We start from the raw sequence: 10,973 nt of genomic DNA on the forward strand, positions 1-10,973 counted from the left end.
AATTAGTGGCCAACCGAAAAAAATGTTCCTTCGGGCAACCCCAATTAGAATATTTGGGCCATTTTATTTCAGCAGACGGATTGGCTGTGGATCCCTCTAAAATTGAGAGTATTGTCGATTGGCCCCGCCCGAAAGATATTAAAACACTCAGAGGGTTCCTTGGACTGACTGGGTACTACAGACGGTTTGTAAAAGGGTACGGTAAAATCGCACTTCCCCTGACTAACCTGTTAAAAAAGGATGCCTTCATTTGGGGTGAGCAACCTCAAGCCGCATTTGAAGCTCTGAAATCTGCCCTAACCAGTGTACCAGTGCTAAGAATGCCGAATTTCTCTAAACAGTTTGTTATTGAAACGGACGCATCGGGGTGTGGGTTGGGAGCTGTCTTAATGCAGGAAGGGAGGCCTCTTGCATTTCTCAGTAAAGGACTGTCTGCCAATTCAAAACTCAAATCAGTTTATGAAAGAGAATTGATGGCTATTGTGTTGGCAGTACAGAAATGGAGACATTATTTGTTAGGCCGATGCTTTCTCATCAGAACTGACCAGAAAAGCCTCCATTTCCTTACTGAACAGAGGTTGCTGAATGAAGACCAACAGAAATGGGTGTTAAAACTACTCGGGTTACAGTTTGAAATACAGTATTGACCCGGGCCAGAGAACAAAGCCGCTGATGCTTTATCCAGGCGGCCTGAAAGTGTGGAAATTAACGCCATATCAATGGGCTTTTTCGGACGGTTGGATGAATTGGAAGAGACCATCCAAAAAGATGACAAGTTGCGGCAACTCACCCAGCAGCTTATGGTCGACCCTCATTGCCATCCTCCTTTCAAGCTAATGGGTAGACACCTCATGTATCATAACAGGTTGGTTGTCCCGAAACAAAGCCCTCATATTCAAAAACTTTTGCATGAATTCCACTCATCCCCGATTAGAGGTCACTCTGGATTTTTCAGAACTTACAAACGGTTGATGAATGTGTTTTATTGGGATGGAATGAAGAGGGATATCCAGACGTATGTGAACTCCTGCAGTGTGTGTCAACAGAATAAATATAAAGCATTGCGGCCAGCCGGATTACTACAACCTCTCCCTATTCCTGTTCCGGTTTGGGAAGACATCTCTATGGACTTTATAGTGGGACTCCCAAAAGTGCACAATGTGGATATTATCCTGGTGGTAGTCGACAGACTCACTAAATACAACCATTTCCTCACACTCAGACACCCTTTTACAGCAAAGGAAGTGGCAGCAGCATTCATTAAAGATGTAGTTAAGCTTCATGGGTTTCCACGAACGATTGTGTCGGATCGCGATCGTGTGTTCATGAGCCATTTTTGGGGAGAATTGTTCAAGCAGGCTGGAACTAAACTTCATATGAGCTCAGCTTATCATCCACAGACGGATGGGGAGGTTGTTAATAGGTGTTTGGAATCTTATCTCCGCTGTTTTGTGGGAAATCAGCCTCGGCAGTGGCCTCACTGGATTCCGTGGGCAGAATTCTGGTTCAACACTACATATAGTAGCTCCACTGGTATGAGCCCTTTCAAAGCTTTATACGGATGAGATCCTCCAGCATTGCTGAAATACACAGACCATAGTTCTCCGGTGGATGAAGTTAATCAACAAATGCAGACCCGCAACAACATTTTACTTGAGCTTAAGGAAAATTTGCACAAAGCTCAAAACCGCATGACAACTTCTGCCAATGAAAAGAGAAGGGATGTCCAGTTTGAAGTGGGAGAATCTGCCTACCTGAAGCTACAACCTTACCGTCTGAAATCTCTAGCTTTCTGCTGCAATGAAAAGCTAAGTCCCAGGTTTTATGGCCCTTTCCAAGTCCTTGAGAAAATTGGATCAGCCGCTTACAGGTTAGAACTACCAGAAACTGCCCGTATCCATAATGCATTTCATGTGTCTCAACTTAAGAAGGCCAATTTTCCATCACCACATATTCAACCTCTTTCGGATTCGCTGAATGAGGACTTGGTCTTAGTTGTTGAACCGGAGGAAGTGCTTAAGCTCCGCAGGTTACTCAATGGGGAAAGGGAGGTTCTTGTTAAATGGAAGGGGTTACCCCACCATGAGAATACTTGGGAAGAATATGACACCCTGAAACTGCAATTTTCTTCATTCCACCTTGAGGACAAGGTGGCTCTCCCTCGGGAGGGTATTGATACAACACGCGAAGTGCGGGTGTACAAGAGGCGTGGGAAGAAGCACCAGGGGATCAATAGTGTTAAAAGAAGCAACTAAAGTGTGAATTGACGGTAGTGGGACAGGTGGCGAAAGATTACTGGGGGAGGGATAAATTCTGTTAGGAGAAGAAATGAATAAAGGGAGCAGCAGAGGAGTAAATAGGCATCGAGAGAGAAGTTAGGAAAAGGGGAGGTAGTTGGCCCTCGAAGTCCAGCATATCTGTTTCTATTATATTCTATTATTGGTTTCTCTTATTTTCATTGTTGGTTAATTAAATCCGATAGATCTTATATTTGAGATACTATCTAGATTAGTGTAATACTGAGTTATCAATGAAATACACCTCTTCTGTTATTCTAGAATTCTCGAGGTTGCAATGAACTGCTGTTTGTTTCTGTTATGAGCTATTGTGTGTGTGACTGACTGAGAAGTCTGGGTAGGTTCGCAACAAAATGTAAGAGAGGGAAAATAGACAGTACCTGACTTAATAAATTAGGAAGCATGTTTAAAGGAAATCTTAGCACTGCAAACAGAGAGAGTGATGTAAATGCCCTTGAGGGTGTCAAATCCCCACCCAGCAAAGTGAATGTTCCAAATGAAACCACTGTCACGACAACTGGGATGCTATTCAGTATAAAACTGTTAAACTGCAATAGAAGGGATCTAGTTAAAAGAATATAAAGTTATAATGAGATAATCAATGGCCCATCTAAATTTAAATTTAAACTGTATATTTTCTGCATACATAAGGGATCATCCATACGTGAAATTGATACATCATTTACTACTTTGGATGCAACTATATACAGAACTTGCCTAAAGAGTATACTAGTAAAAGGCAGTGACACCATTGCATAGGACATTGATAGAAGAAAGAAGATAGTATTTAAGATTGTGTTTCACATCATACCGCAGAAAGTAATTGTGCTTTACGAAACCATGACAACTCATCATTTCGCATACTTTGAACTCTAGATTGGAAGCTCTTCTCCCATGCATAGCATCTGAAACATTTCCAGCATAGTGTTTGAAAATCACTATCAAACATAAAATTTTTCAGAAATCTAAAGGCAATGCTTGTAAATCAATCATACTTTACGGTGTCCATGGCAGCCAGAATTTCATTCATGAGGCTGACTCTTTTGTCAGTCCGTTGCAGTCCTTCCTTAGTCAGTTTTTGCATTTTGCTAATGATGATTGTCTGTTCCATAAACCAATGAGAAAATTATATAGGATAATTAATGAAAGACGAGAAAAATGTTAAGCTTCTGAAGAACACTGATTTATATCTACATTTCCTGATTTAAGCTTAGTTCAACGAAGGGCACAAAAATAGGCACGAGAATGTCTCACAAATACAATGTTGTAGCCAGCGGTAGAGCCAGATGTTAAGTGCATTGGTGAAAATTGCAAATGGTAATTTACTATCAATAAACTTGAATATCCTTTACTTATGCTCTTAACAGTAGTTTTAGCACTTAGAAAGTAGTAGCATGTACTTTGGTACACACAGTTTTACTAGAAAGTTTACTATCAGTTCCATGACAAAACAAGATCTGCAGAAATAATGACAGAGATTTGACAAGGACAGAAATTTCTTACCTGTACTGGGACCATGAGCATTAGCATCAGTGATCCAAGGAGTGAAGCAACACCTAGTTGCTGGTAAAGAAGAACCATAGCTATTGTGATACGGAATGGAGCTGACCATAACCCATGAAGTTGTTGGCTTATTTGCTGAAAGAAGTTAAGGATGTATTAGTAAAAATTCAATCCCCTTTCCCCCACCCCAACCCAGGCATCTGGAAACGGTGGTGAAAAAAAAAAGGGAAGTAACCATAGCAGAGTTGCAGATTGTGGCAACATCACTTTCTATCACTGGAAATCTTGAAATGTATCACATCATATTAGATCATTGCATCTGCATTTAAGTGTGCCTTGGATTTTTCTTGCTAAGTGAACCAGCGATTCAGTTTAAATTATGTTGCCAATCAAAAAGTGACACTAGGACTCTCGTGCAATCATCTAACTCAAACCACCGATAAGCAACTAAGGACTTTATGATGCTGCCATGCTGCTCTAAGATCAGACTTGTATGCTTTAATCACTACTGGAAAGCTTGATAAGTTATCACTTAACCAAAAAGCTTGAATAAATAGGTACTAGTCCAACAGTAGCATTTACCATATAAGTTCTAACAAACACCTTTTTGACCAAAGTATAAGTTGAAAATCAAGACCCAAAATAGAACTTAAGCTCTAAGAGAGCCAAGTTATCTATCAATATGCTCAATTATGGGCACAATGCACTCATTTTAACGTTTTGAAATCTAAATTTTGTAGATATAAGGAGATCATTTATTGAGATAAAATTAATCAGCTCGTGATAATTATGATATAGGAAGCAACGGTGTATCAAGATTTATTTTCTAGATGTAAAAAATTTAAAGTCAAGTTACAAGAACCATACCTGAAGTGCATTCGCATCTGTTGTGATCATGTTAGTAATTTTGCCAGATGGGAAATTCTTGCGACTTTCATGAGTTAGTCTTAAAGATTTGCGAAATATGGCAGCCACCTATAATAATAATAGTAGAACATGAGGCACTAATTTCAACTTGACCAACTCATTCAGGAACCTTAATATAGCAATCTAGTGCCAGCAGCCAAACCAGAACCAAAAGGACAGACTCACAAGACATAATGAAAGAGAAAGATAATTTTACCAAAGTTGATCTCAGCCGAAAACCAACTCGCCAAACATTCTGAAAATACTGTGCTTCACATAGCACACCGATTGACTGATCCAAGTGAAATAAGCTTGTAAGTAACGAATATACAAACTATAATTGCAGCATAAGTAATCAGTTCTTCAAGTTAAAAAAATAATGTACATTCAGTTTCCTATTTAAGGAAAAACTGCAACATTATGTACGTAGCTCTTACAATTACAAGAGAATATGCACAAGAATTATTCTTTATGCAGGCATTGAAATTATTTAAGATGCAGGAGATGGCATTCATTTGTTGTCTATATGACATGGTTTGAGGAATGGAGGGACAAAAATGAAAAGATCACAGATATTTCCTTGAAATAGAACGAACTAGAAGTCAACCAAATAACATCACTAGAAGGGATAACAAGGAATTGATACTCAAAAAGAAGGTACGAAACATCATCACTAGAAAAATTAGAAAGAAATAATAAGAGAAAGAGCAAGTAAGAGTCTTACCACCCCAACGAAAATTAAGAAGGCGTAGACATAACCAATCCAGGCAGGATCACCTCTTTGCATTGACTGCAAGCCATAACAAGAGATTACAAATTCTGGGTTTCCAAAAAGAAAGGCAAATTTGAATCTACATTATTCGGTTAGTATGTACTAGAAGAATTACTTAGACTAAAGGAGCAAAAATATTTTCTTCCCTCACAAAAATAAGAGCCTTGATATATTGTACCTATGAGATTTATCAATGAAGTCTTGGCTAATAAAAAAAAAAAAATTGCTAACCTGCAAGAGGTGGTTCAAAAGAACAGGCCCCACAAACTGAGAGAGATCATTTCCAATCTACAACATGTTCAAAGAAGAATTAGAGTTGCAATAGATTTGTAAGAAACGAAGTGAATAGTATTTCTGACATGTAGCAGTCTAGACAAATCCTTTTAAGAAACTGCATGATGATGAAATAGAATGAAGATTTCAGACTTTCAGACAAATTATAGATGCCAAATATCCATATGGTAACAGTGCTTCACATTCGCAAGCCTTCATATGATTTGCAAGAAACTAAGACTGTTACACTAATGCCTTAGAATATTTGAAAAAGGAAAAGGAAAAAAAATCAGCTCACAAGGAGTAATGTTAAGATGAAGTATCAACGACTTGATATCAATCCATGAGAAGTAAGAAAATCGATTAATGTTTCTAAGTGCAAGTGAGAATGACAACTTTAGCAACATCTTTTTCAGCCAATTATATGGAGAAAATTCTCTTAGGGAATTGAAAAAATTTGGAGAAAATTTGCATCCAAGAAGTACAGAGAATGAGCTCGATACCTTGAAAAAACCTCCCAACCAGAACCTACAGATAATGATACAAAAGAAATAAAATGAGATAGCAGAAGACACAGATAAAAGCATCTCTGCTTTAAAAAAGAGCATTATGTCTAATTGAAGTTGAAAAAGCATAAACAATGTAGGTCAATCCAATACCTCCCACCGAGGCTACTATTCAGTGCTCTTAAAAGCCAGGGTTTAGGCCGTTGAGATTCTTTCACCCAACATTTCTGGAACCTGAAAATGCAAAACCACCCTTTTAGTCTCATCCAGTTGAAAAATGTAAAATACGGTGTAGAAAATACTAGCAGAAGAAAATCCAAGGATTGCAACAGATGCAAACTTTTCCATCAGAGTCTCAGTATGGTCCCATGTATCTAACTTCCAAACATCCTTTTCAGTGATAGGTTTCTTATACCCCAGCTGCATAAGTGGAGTCATCCATCCAAAATATATCCCTAAAAGAAGGCAATGCACCAAAATGTCAGTGAACAACTATAAGCATCAGGATATAAAAACCTTCATCTTACATTACATATAGGGGAAAACTAAATTCTCATAATTATCAGTCAGCTAAGAAACATGATAGATAATTGTGCAACTTAAAACACCTAAAGATCAATGCTCGTTGAATTACAAGTGTAGACTAGTGGCAATCTGGCCACAAATTCCTACAATTTCCCCCTTGTACAAAATAAGTCAGGATATCTTCAACCCTCTAGAATTATGGGTTTCTAAGAAACAAGAAAAGTCAATTCAGGAACTACTTACTGGAAAGTATACTGGCATTCCTCTCAGGACATACATGTTCTCCTCCAGGAAGTGCTTCATATTCAACATTATCGAGGGATTCATCTTGCAGCAGGTTGTAACCCGGATGAGATTGCAAATTGGGAACATAAATGAAAAGAAGAATCCCAAATAAAGCCTACATCAGAAAATAGACACAATTATATTGATTGACAAGCTTTCAAATGAATAAAGAAACAAGCTAAGGTTAATAAATTCTGCTACTATAAAACTTCACCATCTCTGGTCACTGAAAAGCGGTTGATTATAAATTTTATGATGTAACCTTGAAAGACATCTTGAACACATTCTTGGCGGAGTTACATTTGCCCAGAACAAAGTGTTGCAGTGGACTACCAAGCAGTCCCAGTATGGGGACTAGTCAGGCCATTTACTAGACAAGAAATGAGGTCAAGACCCTTGAAGGAGTCCACTGTGTTAATTCAACAAGCCGAGAAAACTATAACAGTTAGCATGCTGATAGTTCTTTGACATATACATTTCAGTAAGTGTTGGTTAACAAGAAAAGCAATAGCCATGCTGATATTGGTTTGAAAAATACATGTCAAATATTAAGTGTCCATAACCAGAGAACCGGCAATTTTTGAGGCCCTTGCCACAAAACCATACTTGATACTCTCTCATCAAAAACAGAAATTTAATAACTCATTATTGTATATACTTAATTTATCTACTTCTTATACAATTATTTAGATCAGGCCAAAAAGGGCTTCAGGTCCCTGGGTCTTTCAAGGTCAAGGAACATGTCTTTAAATAGCCTGAAGCAGAACCCAATTTGGCGCTTCAGTACAAAGACCATTTAGAACTATGACAGTGCAACGGAGCACAAAGGAAAACAAGAACAAGAAGTGGTGATAGACCTTGTAACCTTCACAAGAGGAAAAGAAAATAAAGAGGAAAAAAACCTGGCAAAAGACCATGCTGATGTACAAATAGAGAACAGATCTGCATTGAGTAATAAAACCATAAATTTTAGTATAAGAGACATTTCACTTCACAATGAAATTTAGTGAATAAGTAATTCATTTAATGAGGTGGAGAAAAAACTAACCTATTGTAGTATTCTATCATTGGAAGAATGAGATTTAGCACCACAGCATCCCCTATCAAAACATAAATGACTCCAAATCGCACATACCATCTAAACTCACGGACGTAAATTTTAGTTTCCAAAACAATCATTACAACCACAGAGCACCAAGCGAGAGCCTCAATCATCAAAGAAACCATCTGCAAGAGAAAATACAATTACTTTGAATATCTTAAGTAAAGGGAGGCCAAAATATTGCTTGTAGCATATAACTCGAATACCAACAATTAGAATTGAAATGATTTTGTAACATAGATCACATATTAGGAAACAAATGTTCTTGCCTAACTGTCAGCCAATTAACAAAGGAAAGAGCTTAATTCTGATAAGATTTAACTAGTTAGATTGGTTTTGGCAATGCATAAACATTGGCATTGTCTACTACACTTGTATTTCAAATCTTCAATGCATGAACCTATTGATGTCTAGCACTATTTAGCCAAAGAAAACAGTACAATGGATTCAGCTCACGTGGTGATTATGGAAAAGCATAAAAATTAAAGATAATGCAATTCATAATTTTGAACGTTCTAACTAATGTCAGTAGTAGATTGTAGACCAAAAACCATCAATTTTCAGTACATTTGATTTTGAGTGCACATGCTAAATTTGAAAGATAAAAGCCACAACAACAAGCCAGAGAAGCTAAAAAGAAACAAAACAACACAAAAACAGAACAGAACAATAAAACAAAAAAATACAAGAAACACCCACCTCAAAGGGAGCAAGACTAGTCTCTCCATCCAAGTTAAAGATAGAAATACCCATCACCAATCTTAGTAGAGGCTCAGCTGTACAATAACCAGCCAACAGTCCTAAAATATAATTGTAGTAATTCGAACTCAAAAGAAACCTTTTGGCTTTGGAACTTTTTCTAAGAAGCCATATTCGATAAATGCAAAGGCCAAAAAGAACCAAATGAGAAATGGAAATGACTAGAGAATCAACTGCACAAGTTGTGTATGCACCAAAAGCACTATCCACTGCTTTTGCCCAAAACCCATTTGCCACTGGCCTACAGTACCATTCCAATGGTTCAAAACCCATCCTTTATCACCTACAAAAAAATTCACAACTCAAGTTATACATTCATTATATATTGTACCTTATGATTAGATTCTGAGTTTACTAGATGTACTCACTCAATTCCTACAGCAATTGCTTAACTGCTCCACACAATGGACTACCTGCAAGAATAATAAACCAAGTTCATAATTAAAACTAAAAAAAAAGAAGCTACAAATTGCAGCTAAATTTGCATGATCAGAACAAAAAATAACATAAAATCCCATCTCTATTTAAACTTTTCCCAATTGCCTGATTGATTGATGAAACGAAAATGAAAGAAAATTTTATGAACACGCGTGTGGTTGAACTGAGTTTAAACAATAATTCCAAAAAATCAGTTTCTGAATACAATCTTAAAAACAAGATTAAATCAAAAAAGGAAAAGTAAGTCATAACCTTTTCAGAAGTTAAAAGTATTGAGATAACATTTGGATTTTTGAATTGTATTTGGATTTCCAGCCAAAAGGATCATCTTTGTACACAAACTTACAGAGAAAACAGAGGAAAAGAAAGAAACTATCGATTCAAATGTTTACTATTGTCAAAACTAAAGAACCCAATTCAGCCACTCAAAGTTCTAGTTCTATCATCCTCCAAACCACGTAAAACCGAAAACCCAGAATCATTTTTCTTTCTCTATAACAATTTTTGAACAACCAACCAAGCACAACACCACAACCTACAATAAACCACAAAACAGTATAACTAACAAGGATGAGAAGAAAGAAGAAACCTCTTTAAGCTCTAGCACTCTGGTATTTCTTCAGTGTACAAGTAGAAGAAGAAGTGAAACATGAAGAAAAGTCTCAAAGTAACGTGGTTTGCATGGTCCTTGCATTTATGCTTTTATACAAATGAGAGACTCCATGCCCATGAAAATAATAATAATACAACATTACCAAAGTAGAGTGTCAATAAAAGCAATGAAACAGAGTAAACAGACAACAATCCGTGGGCCTTACATGGCGTCATGGCTTACGTGAGGGAGCACTGTACAGAGATGGGGAACGATTTGGAGTGGAATCATTGATGCAGTTTATTCATTTTTTATTTTGTTGATTGGGTTTTTGACCTCTAATACACACTTGATTCAAACTCATATGACTCATTTCTGTGGACGTTGGAACCGGGGCGGGCGACTAATATATAGATTGTATATAAATATAATTCCAAACGACTCATTGCCAAATTTTTTATTTGTTACACAGGGTTGACCCGGTAAAGAATTTTTTGGGTTATTTATTATATATTTAGGACCTTGCTGTACTTACTGATTAGATTACCGATTTTGCTATACCGACCCACTGCCCAATTATTGACTTCTCAAAATTTATCTCAATTCACCAAAAATCAGTATGTCAAATCGGTTGTTGACTCGGTAGCTTTAGCATTATTGATATATTTATGACTTATCTTGACATTCAATAAGTTTTGAATTCGTTGAGACATCCCGATCACTATATATATATATATTCAAATTTTCACTTTACAAGAGGAGAAATTTTTTGCCCCCCATCCCATAGTTACCCAAGGACCAGTTTTTAACCACTATCTAAAACCGTAACGCCATCGTTAGAATTACAAGGGGTAAAATGATTTTTTTATTCTCTCCTTCCCCATTTTGTTCCCTCTTAGTTTTTCCTTTTTCTCTTTCTCCCCCTCCATTTTCTTGATTTCTTCCTCTCATTTTGGCCCTAACAAGTATGAAAACTGACAAAACAATCCCTACAAAATAGGTTTGTCATCTTCAT

At 37.0% G+C, this 10,973-nt stretch overlaps 1 protein-coding gene across 1 annotated transcript; it reads right to left on the reverse strand.

Annotated features, from left to right (window-relative positions):
- Positions 1-1,079: 1,079 nt before the first annotated feature.
- LOC116136866 (ABC transporter C family member 12-like) lies at positions 1,080-10,090 on the reverse strand. The gene is made up of 18 exons (XM_031422529.1): positions 9,956-10,090; positions 9,297-9,341; positions 8,869-9,211; positions 8,116-8,294; positions 7,970-8,009; positions 7,026-7,182; positions 6,598-6,712; positions 6,411-6,491; positions 6,255-6,279; positions 5,710-5,766; positions 5,431-5,496; positions 4,924-4,998; positions 4,668-4,775; positions 3,801-3,935; positions 3,293-3,399; positions 3,109-3,202; positions 2,673-2,845; positions 1,080-1,359 (listed from the first exon to the last, which is right to left on the reverse strand). Exons 3-18 carry the CDS (start codon positions 9,199-9,201, stop codon positions 1,080-1,082), a joined length of 2,025 nt encoding a protein of 674 aa, XP_031278389.1. The 5' UTR covers positions 9,202-9,211; positions 9,297-9,341; positions 9,956-10,090.
- Between the last annotated feature and the right edge of the window lie 883 nt (positions 10,091-10,973).

Source organism: Pistacia vera, unplaced genomic scaffold, assembly GCF_008641045.1.
Source record: "Pistacia vera cultivar Batoury unplaced genomic scaffold, PisVer_v2 Contig320, whole genome shotgun sequence".
Lineage (NCBI taxonomy): Eukaryota > Viridiplantae > Streptophyta > Magnoliopsida > Sapindales > Anacardiaceae > Pistacia > Pistacia vera.

Bases quoted from the DNA above. Each gene is read 5' to 3' on its own strand.
- LOC116136866 (XM_031422529.1), bottom strand. From the start codon at position 9,201: ATGGGTTTTGAACCATTGGAATGGTACTGTAGGCCAGTGGCAAATGGG. The intron at 5,767-6,254 runs GTATCGAGCTCA...AACATGTTGTAG, and splicing joins GGTTGGGAGGTTTTTTCAAG to ATTGGAAATGATCTCTCTCA. The intron at 2,846-3,108 runs GTATGATGTGAA...CTTCTATTGCAG, and splicing joins AAGCACAATTACTTTCTGCG to TTTAACAGTTTTATACTGAA.